Source organism: Scomber scombrus, chromosome 2 (assembly GCF_963691925.1).
Source record: "Scomber scombrus chromosome 2, fScoSco1.1, whole genome shotgun sequence".
NCBI classification, from domain to species: domain Eukaryota; kingdom Metazoa; phylum Chordata; class Actinopteri; order Scombriformes; family Scombridae; genus Scomber; species Scomber scombrus.
In genome coordinates, this window is record NC_084971.1 from 22,480,758 (window position 1) to 22,499,706 (window position 18,949).

General features: G+C 37.0%; 2 protein-coding genes across 2 annotated transcripts; both read right to left on the reverse strand.

The window, feature by feature from the left end:
• Positions 1-851: 851 nt before the first annotated feature.
• Positions 852-10,800, reverse strand: dnajb14 (DnaJ heat shock protein family (Hsp40) member B14). Its single transcript, XM_062431361.1, has 8 exons — positions 10,620-10,800; positions 5,751-5,925; positions 4,299-4,444; positions 3,914-4,102; positions 2,689-2,774; positions 2,310-2,419; positions 2,002-2,174; positions 852-1,811 (listed from the first exon to the last, which is right to left on the reverse strand). Exons 1-8 carry the CDS (start codon positions 10,750-10,752, stop codon positions 1,687-1,689), a joined length of 1,137 nt encoding a protein of 378 aa, XP_062287345.1. The 5' UTR covers positions 10,753-10,800; the 3' UTR covers positions 852-1,686.
• A 2,265-nt stretch (positions 10,801-13,065) lies between these two features.
• On the reverse strand, positions 13,066-18,332 carry LOC133992694 (tetratricopeptide repeat protein 39B-like). Its single transcript, XM_062431394.1, has 15 exons — positions 18,201-18,332; positions 17,950-18,026; positions 16,998-17,127; positions 16,784-16,889; positions 16,565-16,630; positions 16,330-16,438; positions 16,106-16,173; positions 15,901-15,960; positions 15,610-15,771; positions 15,416-15,507; positions 15,204-15,324; positions 14,995-15,106; positions 14,788-14,905; positions 13,720-13,836; positions 13,066-13,180 (listed from the first exon to the last, which is right to left on the reverse strand). Exons 1-15 carry the CDS (start codon positions 18,317-18,319, stop codon positions 13,066-13,068), a joined length of 1,572 nt encoding a protein of 523 aa, XP_062287378.1. The 5' UTR covers positions 18,320-18,332.
• Positions 18,333-18,949: the final 617 nt, after the last annotated feature.

The following is an 18,949-nucleotide window of genomic DNA, read 5'->3' on the forward strand; positions in this document are numbered from 1 at the left end:
TTGGAGTGTATACTGTGATGTTTCTGCTTTTACTTTGGATCTTAGTACTTCTGACACCAGTAGAGCACACTGTATGGCTAGTAGTACTTGCACATACAAAGAAGAGCTCATCACTGTGGACCACACAGTTCATTTTGGCCCTAGACTGGAAGCTTCAGGCCATGACCCCAACTCACAAAAATATTAAGTGTCCCCGTGTGGTTCACCTTTTAAAATGATGATGCCAAGACACAGGATTCACAAGTTAGGATTAAAAAAATAGCCAGACAAAATAATATTAATATTCTGATCTGAACATTGGCTATGAACATGTTTCAAAGATAATTATATGTACTGCAGGCATGTCACTGCTCTTATAAATGTACTAATATTGGATTTTTGGTTGATTCTCATAACTGCTATTGTGCATATTTTCTTCATTTTACGGTTTTTAACTTTTCAAATAACTTCAAGTTGGTTGTCATCTGATAGTGATTTCATGATTTGTCTCTATACAACAGTCAACATCTGGATGGAGTTTACCCACATTACAAGAAAGAGATTTTATAGCCATGCAGAGAGTTTGTGTATTTGTCCTGGATCTGAAGTATCTGTTTGATATTTCTGCCACGGAGCTGAATGGATATGTGTTTGTAGTTCTCCCAGCACTAACAAAATCAAATTGAACAGGAATTTCACTGTCAAATTCTCACACAAACTACTTTGGACCTAAGTAATAGTCCCCATTTCCCAAGCATTACAAAACTTGGCCAAATAAAACCAAAACTATCTGCATGGCTACATCACTGCACTACATCACTGCAAATAAGAAAAATATGTTTGCTTTTTGGTCATTTGGATGAACTGACCATTTAATATCTAAATCAGAGAAACAAATGTATCCAGTTTATGGTAATAATTTTACTTTATTTAAATGATTAGGCGAGCATTGAAGAAAATCAGTTTCTTCTATTGTTACTTAAATAACTGCATAAACTTCCAACATTCAAAAATGAAAATGTACAACTCTTTATGTATAATCATTTCAATGTCCTTCCATGTTTAGTCCCAACCAACTTCACATTTCGGAGTGGACAACATAAAATGTTCTCTAATAGCAAAATCACAGGTAACTCTTCATGATCCACTGATCTTCATCCACACTCAGACATGAGTAGGTAAGATTTTATTTCCATATTTTCCTTCTGTGTTCTTCAAGAAAATGGATTTGGAGAGAGGACAGCACCTCCAGATGAACCTATAAAGTCTCCCATTTGAGTTTTATGCCAAGCAGATGATGCTGAAGGCTGTTTGTTGACCTCAAGACAGCGTTTTGAATTGTGCAGAATACCTTTGAGGTTAGCTCTATTGTTCTCACTTCTTGAAGCAAATGGCTTTACAATCAAGTGTCCTTGTCCTTCTCGTTTCCACAGGAAAACACAAGAAAAGCAGAGTAAAAAAAAGAAAAGGTCTGGGGCTTTCTACAATGTGTGTAGATTGGTCCATTAAGATGCAACAAGGCGACTGAAGTGAGGAAGGAGAGAAGTTGGCGGGGGTGGGGGGGAGATATGAGGAGGGACATTTTAAAATTTCAACAATAGAGCTAAATTATTTTCAGTACGTTTTTGCTCCTAGTGTAAAGACTCTTTCTTTAAAAAAAACAACATACACATCTATTCATATACATTTACAGGATCTAAAAGCAACTCATCCGCCTCTGAATAGGTTATTTAGTCTGTCCAGCTCCTTGCAGTTATCCATGGTCATGAGTTCAGCTTTCTTGCGCATTCGGTCGTCTCTGTACACCTTAGCAGCATACAGCAGATCTGTTTCTGGGTGAAACGAGCAGAGAAACAATGTGAGCGACAAAAGGTGAAGGTTAACACGTTCTTAATGATTCACTGGAGTCAAATATCAAGGCAAACAAACCTTGGGAACTAAATAAAAGTATTAACTATTCATCGTAATGAACACTACTGAAAAGATAAAATGTGAATATGTCTGCTGAATGTGGTTACTCACTGGTCTGTCTCTCCTTCCAACAGTTATTTCTGACATTAGATACGTAGTCTTCCTCCACATTTTTCTCGATCTGCTGCAGCGCTGAGCCCTTGTACTCCGACTTGAAATCTCTAGTGACGTAGTAGTCGACGCGCAGGTTTTCTGTCTGTCGTTTTATGGTCTGACCTGTTGACCTGGGAGGGATAAGAAGGCACAAATTGTTGTAAAAATGACAACTTTTGTCATCCCCAATAAAGATAGGAAAACATCATCCCAAGTAGGACACCAAAAAATACTTGACAAATGTGTGAGTCTGTGTGTGCACTTACGGTCTAGAGTAGAGGCTGTAAGGTGGAGGGGAAACCATCATCTGGCTCAGTATTGACACTAAAATCAGGACCACGATGGGCATCAGTTGGATAAACATTGAGAAACCACCCTGGAGACAAAAATGGTATAATGAGTACCTCCGTTTCACACACACACACACACACACACACACACACACACACACACACACACACACACACACACACACACACACACACACACACACACACACACACACACACACACACACACACACACACACACACACACTGTTGAGTCCAAATATGTGGCTCCTGTTGGTGTGCATCATCTCAAATGCAATATGATTATACTTTTTTTTGGAAATAAGGAGGTACAGAATCTGAACCATCTACATACATCTCCCCTTTCTTCTGTTCTCTCTTGTTGGTTATCCGTCTGATGGCTGTAGCTCGCCCTGCCGTTGGTGAAGGTGTGTGCGCTCGCTGGAGAGAGAAATATTATGACTAAGGTCAGACACAAAGTTATGGAATATGTCAAAGTACAAATAGATCAGTACTCAAAACTATACATGTATGTTGATCCTGCTCTACCATATATAATCAAATCCAACCTGTGTTGTTTAAGGGATGTTGAAAACAGAATGCGCACCAGTCGTTTGAAGCAAATATCTATTGGTCTGATTTTGAACATGAAATGTTCCTTGCATGTTTGCTATCATAACTCAACAAAGAGGTACAGGTTTTTCTTAGTCACAAAATAAGCTCTAAAGAGTGGATTTAAAGACAAAGTTTCTACAACCTAAAGTCTCTTTACTCCATATATAATTAATCGTCGAACTCCAGTCCAGACCAGGACCAAAAAACTATTTAAAACCTCAGCTGTCATCACTGAGCCGTCCACTAGTCACCACAGATGACTAAAAAGAAAATAGCCAGAAAAAAATAGGTCAAGAGTGAAAAACAGGCATTGAAAGATGACTGGACAAGACATACAACGTGTATTTCTCTGTAGATTTTGCCCACAGGAAGTACAAAACCATTGTGCTAGATTAACAATGAAACAGATGCCATTAGGAATAGTGGAAATACAAAATGCTGCTACAACACCAAGCATGCCTGTTTAGAACAAAGCTATCTCAAAAACCACAAAACCAAACTGGATGAATGACTGTAAAATCAAAAAAGAAGAAATGCAGCGAAAAACTCATTAATGAACACTTACACCAGTGTCTCCGCTTGGCCTTGACACCTTTTATTTTAAAGTTTAAGGACTGAACACATTGCTTCCCTCAATACACAAATGCTGTTTTTTCTACTAATGAACTAATGTAAAAGTAATGTTATATTATGTCATGTACTCTTACTGGACCTTAGATGCCGTGGATATTTAAGTGGACCTCTAAGACTTGTATTTGAATACCTCTGTTAAATATATTTAGTCTGTTAAATATAATGCCATTGTTTTTGCACAAAATGAATAGTTAAATAAACTCCTTCAAAGTTAAAAAGGGAAGATCAATCAATTACTGAATTTAAATACTACAGTAATAAAATACAAAACATTTAGCACAGGAAGAAAATATGACCTAGAAAAACAGTAAAATGAAGAGTGATACACTTACAGGATGGGAAGCCGCCTCCAAAGAACATGTTAAAGAGGTCCTCTGGAGTGATGTCGGCCTCGAAGCCCCTGTGGAAGTCAAAGCCTCCTCCAGGTGTGTGACCCGGGGGGCTTGGCTCCACCCCTCCTGTCAGGTCATATTGTCGTCGTTTGTCTGCGTTGCTCAGCACTGCGTATGCGTTACCGATCTCTGGAAGAAAAAATACAGTTGAGGTATAAAAGAAAGAAGGAAAATTGAGGTGAAACCACTCGACAAAATCACTTTTTTTTAAAGATATTAAAATTCAAAGCCTAGATATTACATACAGTATTTGTATATCACACCCAGGCTACATTTCAGTTTGCTTAGAAAAGATCAGTGAAGAATTTCAATAGAGTAGGTTTACTTTTAAAGGCCTCTGTCGCTCCAGGTGCGTGGTTTTTATCCGGATGGAACTTAAGTGCTAGTTTTCTGTATGCTTTCTTGAGCTCATCATCATTGGCTTCTTTGTTGACACCGAGCACTTCATAATAGTCTTTACACCGCTTTATCCTAAAAAAGAGAGAGAGAGACAAAGTGAAAAATAACTGTGGATTATATTTTAGAAGCAGGAATATATCATGTCAATACATCATGACTGTAGTCTTTCTTAGAGTTTGTCTTTAGGGTTTCTACCCCTTCCACCTTCTGAACAACACTTTCATGCATAGATTGACATTCAAGCACAAGGGAAAAACAAGACGAGAAAAACAGCTTCATAACTTTACCAAGCTTTTGATGCCACAGCAGGTGTCTTTACATCCCCTGCGGTTTGACTAATTTGACTCTATACACTGAAAAAAAAATAAAGCTCTGCACACCATGCCAGTATTTTTTCAAAGAAATGAAAACAATATCTTTGAAACCATCAAAAGGAGATCAAGCCTGCATGTTTCTTAATTGCATTCAGTGCAGAGGATTAAACCAGTCGTTATCGCTGGGCTGAATTGCTTAAGTTATTTTGTGATTTTAAAATCACATAATAGCAAATTCATGAAAAATCACAGCATAATCAAACTGATGCTCAATTAAATTGATGTAATAGACTGCATGAAATTAAAATATCACGTTTAAAACAAAAATCAAATGACAGATTTTTAGTTAGTTTTTAAATTGCAATTACATTGGAATCATATTTAGTTTTTATAACTATAACATGACACATTGAAAGTTGTGATACAATGAAAGTCGATAATATTGAACTATTGTTGAGTTTTATGACTGCAGTAAGCCCACTGAGAAGGTCTAACTTGAGACATAAAGTACACAAGCAACCTTTTTCTCAGAAGACATGATGCAATTTTTACACACTGAAGTTTCCTCAAAGGGTTTAGTATCAAGACAGCATGGGAGAGAGTGAATGCCTACGTTGGATTGTAATACACGGCCTGGATTGCAAAACAACCAGCAGCATGCTTAACCTCTAAATGAACTTTATAGCTACCTTCTGCATCTTCCACCATTTCTATGATTTGATGGTACATACTGTAGATAAAAGGAACAGAGTGCCTACCTTTATTCTCTCCTATATTGTGGTCTAAAATTAGAGCATGTGCTGGTTACCTGGTTTCTAGCTCACAATGCTAAACATCTCTCACTGTCTCCCCTCCTCCCCTAATGGGAAAGACACCAAGCTCAATAGGTTCCTATAGTAATAGCTGTGTGCACAACACTGCAGAAACTATAAAGGTCTACTCATGTATGACAGAAACAGTGCTGCGCTCACGTGACAAATTGTAGGAAGACACCAAAATGGTAAACTGAAGAGAGATGCATTTCATTACCAATCGGTGGAAAAACATTACAGTGTAACTCTCACCTTTGCACACCTTCGACCTGGTCTTTGGTGAAGCCTTTCGAAGAGTCACTTCCTCCAGACTCCCGGCTTTCCCTTTCTGGCTGGGCACCGTTGCTTTGTGAGCCGTCTGCTGGTCTCCTACGATAAGCGCCATTCCCCGCTGAGCTCCCATTTTTTGTTAATGCATCCAACAAACCTGAAAAAAGACAGAGTTAAAAGATAAACAAAAAAGACAAATGATTACCTGTCCAGTGGTGTAAATGTACACAGTTTTAACAACTTCCATTCCTTCAAGTGAGAATTGTCTGAACATTATACACAAAAAAGCTTTAACATTAAGTTCAAAAGGCTTGAAGAGCACTCAAATAGCCACTGAATATCTAAAATAATCTAATGTTATAATGTAAATCTGCTACGAACTATTCCAAAATGCCCATTAGTGACTGATCTGCTTACAGGTACGAACTGATAGCAGAAAGTGAGCCCTCAATAATGCCATGCTGTTGGTTTATATTATTTATATATAAATAATCTGCATCCCTAAAATGTATGGATCAAACTATTTTAATGTACGGTTTTTAACGAATACACGTTTCTGGATTTTAAGATCATGATTCAATGCCCTAAATTCTATAATACATTTATACAGCACAGCTTTACTCTGAACAATAAAAAGCTCAAAAAAAAAGATCAAACATTTTCACTTAGTCCAAAACAGATTTTAACCAACAAAGCCCTGCTGGAGCAGTGCCAAATTCTTTAAATAGACCTTTAAGCTTAGTGCATAAAAGAAAAATAAGGTTTAATTTGAGCCAGGAGAGCGCCCAGCATAATCGATTTTCAGTTTATTCGGTATGTGTGTACAGAGCCAAATGAAGAACTAATAAGTGCCTTTTACATCTGGCTTCGATCATCTTTAATGGGGAAGCTTGAGAAGCCACAGTAGAAGAAGACATGACTTGTAAACAGATCTAATCAAGAAGCAAGCAGAGTCCTGTAAAACTGAGCACTACGGACCAGCTCCAGGTGAATGTACTGGTGCACAGAGATCGGACGGCAACTTCATCTTCAGTGAGCCAGTCTGAACACAACGTATAGAGACTGAAGCCAGAAGCAAAACATCTCTTTATGCGTTTATCATCTCTCCTCCAGTAGTACACATGACAAATTTAATTTACTTTCAAATCACTGACATGTTTTGTGTTATAGAGACTACACTGTGTAGCAAATCAAGCATCAACCTCATGTAAAGCAACACAATATGAGTGTATAGTAGGGGCACTTCTAGTGAATGCCAATGAAGTGAGCTCAGTGGATTAACAACTTAACTCTGGATAAAAACGTAGCACTGCACTGTCATGATGGCCGCTCACTTACTGTCAGGGTAACTCACCATGCTGACCTACTATATGCTGCACAGCCAAGGACAGAGAACCTTGTTGAAACTTAGGAAAAGCTGAATGTCCCACCACCTAACTCAAAGACTTAAAATGAATTATAAAAAGGTTGTAAACTAAACGTTTTGTTTTCAGACCCAGTTTAAAATATCACAGATAATATCGCTAAATGTTGTATCTAGTTGCAAACTCCCTACCAGCAGTTTGATAGTTGACCATTACAAAGTTGTAAATGATCAATAAAACTATTGTTGAATATTAACTTCACAACAATTCTTTGCCAGTAACTTTTAAAATGTACATTACTGAACTATTTCATGCCTGCAGCCATAACGAATGAGGATTGTATAAATACAAAATACGCCAGGTAGCGATGACTTTCAATTCATTAAAAAAAAACAACACTTGAAATGTTCCTAGATTTTTTTTTTCTATTTGCAGTGTTCCTACAGTCGTCTTAAATTCAAATTTCAAGATCACAATCTGTGTAGAAAATACGGTCAGTGATTAAAAATACAGACTCAGACACTCCAGTAACCGTAGCAGCTTTGGCAGCACAGATGCTTTTCATAATGTTCAGTATTGCTTATCGATGCATTATTCATTTACACTTCCTTCTCATGAACCTGAAGCACACAACTATTCCCTCTTGCACAACCATAATCCTTCTTTTCTAATGTGCTCTAGGCTGCTTAACGTGTCTATAAAGTCAGCAGTGTATCGTTATTTTAGTATTTTAGTATTCCTATGGTTCTGCTTTGTAGCTTTTCAAGTACAAAATAGTGCATTATTGCAGCTGCAAGAAGCTAATTTAAAACAGTGATCTATAGTTAAATATTATATCAAATACACTCCCTTTGATGCCACATTATGATATATTATTACACTGACAACTTATTATAATCTTCCCTGTTTTAATGTGAGATCATTCACAGCTGAATGGAAACTCCCAGGTTAAGTGATTAACCAGATTAAAGATGCCAGGTAACTCAAAGACAGTTCGACAAATACGATCTTGATATAATCAGTGTTACAGTCACAACCTCCACGTGTCTGCTGTGATCTAAGTTGCCACGAGGAAAACAGATTGTGAGAGTCACTGTCTTTAAGAAGCTATGGTTGTAAAGGCGGTCATATAAGGTTATTGTTTTCATTGCTTCTTTATTTCCTGACTCAAAGGCTCAAATTTCTTCTTTTTTTTTGGCTATATCAAAAATATTAAATGTATGTCAATCAATCAAACTAGGATAATTTTTGAATAATTAAAATACATATTAAGTAAGTTTTACTTGTATGCATTAAGTTACATCATTCCTTTTTCTTTCATCTATATGGATTGAATTTGAACTCTGGACAAAGGACACTGACACAGGCTGGAGAAAAACAGGCACACAGATGTCCTGATGACCAACACAAAGGTAGACATGCAAAATTTGATTATCACATTAAAAAGAAATCTGTAGTCTTTTGCTCTCGTGGCAGCATCAAACCCAATAATTACACCTGTCGAAGAGGTTATTTCACTGTAATGACGTCAGTCTGTGTTATTAGGGAATCTGCAATGATAAAAATAGCTACAAGCAAACTGTTTATGCTTTCTGTGTGCTGCATTTTTATACTACATATTTTAGTTGTTCTGCACAGCCTTGTGATGCTTGTCACTTCACATTTCACTGGACATCCTACAGTCCAGTCTGCATGTGCCTGTTAATAAAATGATTTAAAATTACTTTAGGATTTACACAAAAGACAAAAACAGATATGTAGAATTTGATTTTGTTCCCTGCAAACTGGTTGCCATATATGTGATCTTCTTCATCTAACCACAACCTCCTGTGGGCTGCTTGGGTAATTAATGCTCTTTATACTATACACAACAATGTCAAAATAAAAAATAATACAGAAGAGGGACACAGACACTAGCTTTCATTTAGACTGACAAATTAAATTTTACCAACTGCAGCTGTCAACTACGTTCAACTTAAAGAATAGTTTATCAAGTCTGTCTTAAAACAACAGTCACATGCCCAAATGAACACCGAAAGAGGTTTACCTCACTCACTCTCAAATGTGCTTAAGAGTTAACACATTTTCCACATTTAACCCTCCTGTTGTCCTCAGGTCAATTTCGACCAGGTGTCAAAAATGAAGTGTAGTTCCTTTAAATGAGGCCTATTGACCATAAACAATTGTAAAAGCTGTGGTGATGAGTTGGAATGAAACTGCCAAACAGCCAAAACACACCAGGTCAATTTTTAACCAGGAGGAAAAAAGATGTGTGGTCGACGGGAAGACACCTGGAGGGTTAAAAGTTCATCATGAGGCTTATATGATTTAGTTGTATCAAGTAGGCATTTGCTACATGTATAACCTTCTTATAGCATCAAATCAAATAAAATCAAAAGAGAGAACTTGGCATTTAAAAAATACTGTAATGTTGAAAGATATCTACTTGATTCGACTAATTTGAGCAGCTGAAGCTTAAAAATTAGCTTCAGATAAACTTTTAGATATGCACAGAAGTTAGCTTGTAATTTCTGGCCCACATCACTTACATTAAGTGCGATTGATTATGGCAAGAAAACATATTTCAAAGTTCACATGGGCACCTGACTATTGTTTTGAAACATACGTGTAAAATTAAGAACGCCTATCTTTACTCATACACCTGAAATACATTACAGAGTATAATATCCACAACACTTCAGTCTATCCCGTCCTTACTTAACACTACCTGCTCACTGTCTACTCGCAGACAGTTGTGGCTCCAGGATTAGCCTATACTTTAAGGCTCCCCTCAGGTAAATCATTCAATTAAAGGATTGGCTGTAAGGCTGTGTGGCCTGGACAACATGAACACGTCGCCCTACATCTCTGCGGGCTTCACTTGCCTGCTCTGCCTTCACAGACATCCCTAACAACATACGATATACATATATATATATATATTTATTTTTTTAAGTAACAGCATTAATAACCAAGCCAGCAAGACATTTCTTAAGGTGAAAGTAAAAATACAGTAGACGATGGTTATCTCTGAGACATTATAATGAGCGGTGAAGGATGTTAGAGTATTTAAAGGGATGTGAAGTTAGCTAGCCTGTGTGACTGTAGTGGTTGTTGGTTTACTGTATAATGTACATTACTTCACTGACTGCTATTCACAATGACAGGTTCACACTTAATCACTTACGTCATTTAGAACCTCAATTTACAAAAAAGACATTCATTCAAGAAGAGCAAAGCGCAAGTTGTGTTAGCTAACATGACGCTAGGCCTAGCTACAACTTAGCTTACTCGGATGTGTCTCTTACTAGGTTTTACCTGCTTAAGACCACCTTCACTTCACCCAGTTATCATACTAATATTGGTAATCGTTATACAATAGTCAACAGGTGACACACTGTGAGCTTAAACCGCGACTGATGCTAACAACTGTTAGCTCCGCTGACAACTCCGCTAGGTGAGCTAGCTCCGGATAATAAGCTGGTACCTTTGGCTCTGACGGTCGGGAACAGCTTCTCCGCTTTATTGAGAAATTTCACCGCTTTCTCTTTATCTCCGGCTTCGATGGCTTTTAACGCTATATTGATACATTTTTCTGCTTCGTCTCTGTTCCCTTCCATCTTCTTTCCTCTTCCTCCCCCGGCAGGGTCAGCTGATCACCCAATACACACACACACACACACACACACACACACACACACACACACACACACACACACGCACACATACACACACACACACCACGTGGTCACCAGCACTGACAGCAGCAGTTCCACTCTGATGTCTTTTTTACATTTTTTTAGTAAGAGCTTAATGACATCCCAAAAATGAAAAATACCTCGTGGAGAAGGAGACAGGGCATATCTTGCTGCCCAACATGGTACAACCTGACTGACATTCACAACACACAACAATAACAGGCCATGGCCACTTTTGGGGACATTACATAGATTTATGCATTTCCTGGAGATCTACCCTAACCCTAACCTTAACCACTGACCCAAAAATCAGCTTTTTCCCTATTGGGGACACACCTTTTGTCCCCAATTGCATAGGATATACTGTAGTGTGTATATATAGGGTTGGGAAAGGTTACTTTGGATATGTAATTGGTTACAGATTACTGGTTACCCTATTTAAAATGTAATACGTAATGTTACTATTTCAATTACTTAATCAAAGTAATGTAACTTATCATATTTGATGACTTTTCTAATTTTCTGACAAATGTTTTCAGCTGTTAGGGTAAGTGTACCCATTAACCCACCAAAATCTAAATTCAGCTGTTTTTCATGGATACTTACATGATGTTTAAGGAAGATCATTTCTTATAAATCAAGATTTATCTCTCATTTGAAAATGTATTCATTAGTCCATGTAGATTTTGGAAATATAAAATAAAGATATGCATGCTCCAAACAAGTTGCATCATGATTTATTTACAAAATATAAAAAATATTGTTTTCAAATAATGAAAAACAGCAATATATGTATTCAGTAACTTCTCAGACAGGTTGTTTAGCTTTGAGCGGTAGTGTCAATTGATTTAAATGGCCTTGACTGAAAATGGCAAAAGAAGGCGTTGTGCACATCAAAAACATGCAAAGCAACAAAAAATCATTCAACATATAGCCTAAGCTTTTTTACTGAAAACTTTCAAATGGACTTCGTTTATCAAACATCTCAGTTTCACTCTGACAAATCGTGTGAAACAAGTTTAACCTCCAGCCACAGGTCACTATAGTGAATGGGCTAAAATGATAAGCCTCTGCCCCTCCCATACACGAACATGCTGGGATATGTTCATGTTCATTATATACTCAATTAACCAAGCCAGGGTCTCTGCAGTGAAAGACAAGAGTATGGGTAAACTATCTATGCACCATATCAGTCTGTATCATCTGTGACAGTTTTAATTATTGTGGAGTCAGGCTCCCCCTGCTGTCCATAACGTTTCTCTGCCCCTTAACCTTCCACTCTTCAAACCACTCATCATTTTCAAACAAGTTGAAAGTAAAGAAAATGATAAATGGAAAAATAAATGAGAAAAAAGGGGCATTAAAGATAATAATTCATATTTAGCCATTTTTCACACAGATTAAAACAAATGTATAAAGATTCAAGTCAAAATTAACAATATTTATTGGTCTTAAAACACATTTATATAGGTAGCTTACACATGCCTTCACACATGTATGTGCATGTAATCAAGCGCACGAGCACATACACAGTACAGTGGATAGGCCTAGAAGTACATGTAGACAGTAATCCAAAAGTATGGAATAAAATTGATACATATATTAAGTATACTGTACATTATGTAAATTATAACAGTTTATTTAAATATAATCATATGAATAATACATTCGTAGTATAAAATATTTTATGGTGTACCAGGGGCACAAAGCACTGGATTTTGTCTAAGTTTTATAGTGATAGAGAGCCATGCCTAGACCCTATATGACAGTCATTTTGATTGATTCTAATAAAAGAGATATATTAAAGTCATTGACATTAGTTAAAACAGTAATATGACTAAGACATGTCGGTTTTGGTTAAATTTTTTCTGTAATTTTACTTTGTGTGGTTGTTGTGCATCCAAACAGACACAGTACCCACAGTGTCCACAGTATCATTGCATATGCCTTGTACTTGCATATTCTCATTACCTGACAGTGATGGATGCTGGGCAGGATGAAAATACCATTTCAATAACCAAATTCAATGGACAATTTTACAGACCGATTTTTTTTTTTTTTTTTTAATTAACAGCAGCTACATCACTCTTCTTGCCGTTTTAAACCCTATTTGTAAGAATAAAACTATTATCAAGGATTTCAAGTACAGTCACAGGGATAAAGGCAGCTGATGGGTTTGGGAGACAATTCATCCCCTCTGTTTTTTTACATTTTAGCCTCCTGCCATTGGGTCTTTTAAGCAGGCGTACGTGAAGGTGGAAGTTTGGCTGCAAAGGAGCCCATGGTGTTGAGCGCTGCATGGATACGGAAGTGTAGCCTTGACTCCATGCTGTAGTCTTTGAAGTTCATCCTACAAATGAAAAAAGTCAATCGTTAGCTCTTTTTTTTACAAATATGGTAGCAAGATAGCACTATAACCAAAAAGTCGCCTCTTGCATGTGTGGGTGCATTCAGTTCCACTTTAGCACATCATCTCATCTTCCCTTCAGGGAGCCTCCTAGTGATGAAATAGTTTTTATACAATAACTGCAGGAAATAAAATCTTTAGGGAGGTGCTGTTAAGAATATTTTTGAGCTTTAATGCAGGCAGAAGTGGAACTGATCTTGTCATTAAGTTGGCAAGAAAGCAAATACGCAGATTTCTCTTCTTTTCGTAACCCCCTTTTTTTTTTTTGTTAAAGCGGGACTTTTGAGTACAACTGCCTCACAACACAGCATTGTACATGTTCATTAAAATTGGAACCAAACTTTGCTTTTGGGTAGTCATTTTTATCTGGGCCTTTTGCATTTATTGTTTGATTTTGAGGCACATCATCCAGAAGCAAACATTTCACATCATGTGGAACCAGCTGTAACTGTAAGGACTCTGAATTGGATCAAAACACTTACTTGGCATCTTCAATAACGGCAATGGCCTTCTCAATGTTGCCTTTCTGTTTGTGCAACAGGCCCAGCTCATACATGGTATATGGCACCAGGTAGTCATCATACTTAATATAATTTTCACTAAAAAAAAAAAAAATGAAGAAAAGAAAGTCACCTTAATGGGTTCAACGATTCACAATGACTGTAGCAGAAATCAATCTATTTTAGGTCCCAAAAATATAGTAGTCGTAGTAATGTAAAAGTCCCATATTCTCAACCACTCATCCTGTCAGTTTATACAATTCAAATACATACACAAATTGGTGAGACACTCCCATAAAAACAAATTAATTTGGTAACTTGGTTAACTTTTTTTTGTATAGATTATCACACATTTGTGTATAGATTTAAAAATGTGAAGCAATGTGACAAATATGCAGTATTTGAAAGAAATAAGTTCAGTGTGTCATGTATAGTACATTTTAAGTCATACTCCAGGTTGATTGACAGCCATTATTTGAGAAATGTGGAAATATGGTTTAGTTTGCAAATTAAGATCAATCCAAATATAAATGCAATAGCTGACCTTAAAATTGATGAATAAGTAAAAATCCAGAGGGGCAGCCAAAGTTAGTTACCAAGGCCAATATTTTCCACATATATATAAGTATTGAGTATTTCACATGTATTAATCATTACATGGCTCGACCGATGGGAGATACTACGTGCCCAAACAAAGACCAAACTGTACTGTTCTTTGTGGTCAGGTAATCATACATACTGACTGTTTTTCTGAATTTGAAATAAAGTAACTGGTTTTGTAAGTTATTGGACCAAATACTATAAAGAGAATACTTACAAGAGCCCCTAGATTGATGCTATGATGTAAAAAACACTAGCTCAACAGTATTTTTTTTTTTTTTATAGTGCATTCATTTGACTATTTAAAAAGAACAGAAGATATTTCAATTGCGATAGCTGTAGCTATTACTGTAACAGATTTAATAAAATACAAATTCTATAGCAAATAAAGCTTATAACTCCTACTCTGTTAGGAGGTGTTAAGTGATTCATGGTATGATGTTGACTCACCTGGAAATAACTTGATTGAAGCAGAGCTCAGCCTGGACCAGGCGCCCCAAATGTCTGAGACACAAGCCCTTCAGCAGCTGGACAACACACTGGTCATCCAGGTGATACTCTGATGGATCTACGCATGACACAACAAACTGTAAGTTACATTTGGTAACAAAAAAAATAAAACCCTAAACATAATTAAAGTTATTCTGTTCCTCTCACTTGGATCATCTTTTAGCTGCTCCTCTGCTTTCTCTAAGGTGCTCAAGATGCTTTCAGTCAGCTCGGGTCTTTTGCCAACTATTGTGAAGCCGTTCCACACATACATCATTTCCTGTAACAAAAAAAAAAAAGATGAATACTATTCTTTAAAAATGGCTTTAAACACACGTGTTTCGTTGAAAATATCATTGTAATATCATTTTCCTCACCAAAGCAGGGACAACTAGTTTCACAGGGTTAGAGGAAGAGTATCGCTGTGCCTTCTTTGCTGCAAACTTCTCTGTTGGAATCGACTTCCCAGCAATCCTCAGTCTGAGACCGTCTACCTGCCTGCAAACCACATGTTCCACAGTTAATAGATTGATACATTTTGTTATTGTTTTTACGGATACATTTTTTTGTTGTTGTCTCCCTAGCACACCTGAATAATTCCACCACATTTTCTCCCAGTTGTTTTACTTCTTCCTCTGAGAGCATGCTCAAGATGGCGGCTTTCTGGAATACATAGACTGCCTACAAGAAAAGAGAAATCAGCTTGTCAAAAGAGGTGAAAAAAAACCAAACAGCTTCATATATATATATCTCAGAAATTTGATGGCATGGCTAGTTAGTTACCTGGGACCACTTGCTTTCCTTGCAGAGCCGGTCAGCATAACGATACGCCTCCCTCCAGTTTTGTTCGAAAGAATAGGCCCACATCAGCTCCCAGTAACACAGGTGGTGAATCTGACACCACTCTTCCTGTGCATCAATACATGCCAGGAACTTCTCCTGGGCCTGGAGAAAAACCGACAAGCTTTCAGTTTATCACTACTGAAAGCTACCAAATGAGCTGAGATTGCTTTTTTTTTTTCTCTTTTCAAACAAACAAAATTGAGCTTTCAGTTACACAGCGGCAGTACTTACAAATGTGAAGTTTCCTTTGAGCAAAGCAATTCTAGCAGTGTAGAAAAGAATGAGCGCTCCCTGTGGACAATATGCAAACAAATTAATTCAAAAGCAATTCATCTCACAAAGGGAAACTGGGGACATCCTCACTAAGAATCAATAAAAAAAAGTTTTTAAATCATTGATTCAAGTAATTCATACAGTAAAAAAACACTCAGCTTACATTAGGGAACTTTTCAATGTAAGGGGCAAGCAGGGCTTCAGACTCAGTGATGTTTCCTTCCCCAGTACCTTGAGGAGACAAATCAGGAGATAGGTCAGAAAAGAATAAGATTCTGGCCATTACAAATCCCAAAATGGTAAGAAAATATTTTATTGCAAATAAAAAAAAGACAGATCTTTGAATTTGGGGGAAAATTTGCAGCTTCCTGACAATATTGTTCTTACCGAGAATCACAGAAATGTAGAGATGAAACATCAGCAGTGTCAAAGTGCTGAGGATAGATCGCAGGCTGTTACCGGCTGCTCCCTCTCTCAACTCTGACAAACCCAGCTCCTGCGGAGTAATTGGCCAATTATTTCACATTGTGCACCAGTACCAAACACGTTAAGTACATTATAAGTTTTACTGAAACTGGACATGGGCTCAAATTTTTTTTGCATGAAGACTGATTGCACTCACCTGGTCTCCTGAGAAACCCAAAAACTCCATCAGTCTGAGGACTCTGGATGGAAGCAGAGACAGCATCTGATAACATTTTTTTAAAAATTAAAAAGTAGCCAGTTGATGAGTTAATATTTATACAACCTTTTACGAAACAGGGCTTACATTTCTATTTGAAATAGCTTACATAGCTTTTAGATCTGGTATAATTTTTTCCCCTACTGTGTAAGCTCTCACCAGATTAAATGATCCAATGCCCATGTTGACACCGCCCCTGAAATGAATATTTGTGCTCCTCAGCATATCCACCTCATTTGTGACATTTGCCATGGCCTGGCATTCCCTGATGGAAAAAACAACATACCATTAAAAAAAGAAAACTTAAATGTGCATTCTCATTGACCTATAAATGTATTATTTCCCCAACAGAAGTCCCTTGTAAGCCTCTTACTTGTAAATCTGATAACTGTTCCGGATTCTCATCCCTCCTTTGATGAAGCCGATTATACTCTCATCTAAGAATGTGAGAGCTGCTTTCTGCAGCAGAACCTCAGCGTAGCACAGCTCTGCATGCATCTCTTCTGTGGAGGCGAATTAAATTACATATTTGGTGAAAAATCATAATTAGTTATACAAGAAATAGATGAAGGAGCCATATTGTTAAACAAGTATTTGCCCTACATATTGACATTTATTGTAGGCAGCACCTAATTGAATATTCTCTTAATGTAATTGTGAACTTGAATAGCTGAGTTTCAACAATTAATCAATACGTTAGTCAACAGAAAAGTAATCAGCAATTTGTGATAACCAATCATTTTTGAGGCCATAATACTAAACTTTTATTGGTTTCAGCTTTTTCTGGTTTGTCATATGCCAATAAATTGAATGTTGACGTTTTGGACTGTTGGTTGGACAAAACAAATAAATTGAAGACACCAGTGTTGCCTGTAAGAATTTTTAAAACAAATTCATAGATTGTAGAATTAATTGAGAAAATAATGTGCAGATTAAATGATGAAGATAATCATTAATTTCATCCCATTAAAAACAGTTTGTAATGGAGTAACCAGGGTAGTCCAACATCCACAAAACAGATGTTAAAGTTTGCATTGAAACATATAGGATGCCATTCCACTTAGCCAAATAGGACATTAGTAATAAAAGGAAAGAGAAGTGGTATAAAATCTCTGCACATTTATAAAAATGTATGTGTACAGGGCTAACTTTACTTTTTCTTTGTGCTATAACCCATCTCTAAATTCTGGTCATTTCAAGTTGATAGGTGCAAGTACATCATTATCCAATTAACTACATCATTATCCAATTAACTATTCAGATTCCTTTGAGTTTTCTGTATGTCAACACAATGTACAATCAGCACATAGTGAGAGATTACTCACCTTCTGTCAGGCCACCAGCTGGTTGTCTATACAACAGGTTAGATAGAGTCTCCATTATTCCAGTTTTCTTTCTAAATCTAAGTTAAGGAACACACAGTATAGAGTCAACAACAGTCAACATGTTAACCAATGAATTTATCTGTATACCCACAATTTTCTAACCCAGAAATGTACAACATGTTGTCCCAATGTTGAATTGTTAATATAAAAAAGGAAACTAGACTGTACACGTCACACTTTGCTAATCATACCTCTGGCATGTCTGTAAGGATTCTCTCAGTGATGTCATGGCAGCGTCCATGTCCTTTGGGTCAAAAGTCATGCCTGCCTGCATCACCAAAATGCTGCTGTATCCCATTGCATGGTACATGCTCTGACTCTTCCTGAAGGGGACAAATGCAAGGATTTCTTTTTAAACTAATTCAGATATCAAGTGATAAAGTAATAAAAGAATATTTAAAAAAATAAATCATATTCCTCTAACTAACAGTGAAAAACCTGCAGTGTGTACATAAAATCTGGAGATCGTTGAGAGAGTCAGTGATTTACCAGGGTTTTAGAAGAGCCAATGCATCAGCGAACCTATTGTTCAGAAAAAGCTCGAGGGACGAGGAGCATTCCTTCAATGCAGTCTCTAAATCCAATTGAGGTAGTCTGGAGGAAACAATGGCAAATTATTGTTTGGCTTCCACATGAACATCTGGCATCAAAAAGTATTTGAGAGTACACATCTCAGACATAGGTCACTCTGGAAAACTTCAGGATTTCCTTCATATTCTTATGTAAAGCCCTGTATTACCAGGTTAAACTAAGTCTTAAATTTACTTGCACAGATAACTTCAGTATTTTTACCAAGACTCATGTTAAGCTGGATAAGATGTGCAACATATTGGGGAGCTGAGTGTGCAGAAGGAGGGTTAAACTATTTGTATGCATTTTTTGATGAGGGAAACACGAAAATATCTTTACTGACCTCTAGTGTGTATGTATGTATGTACAT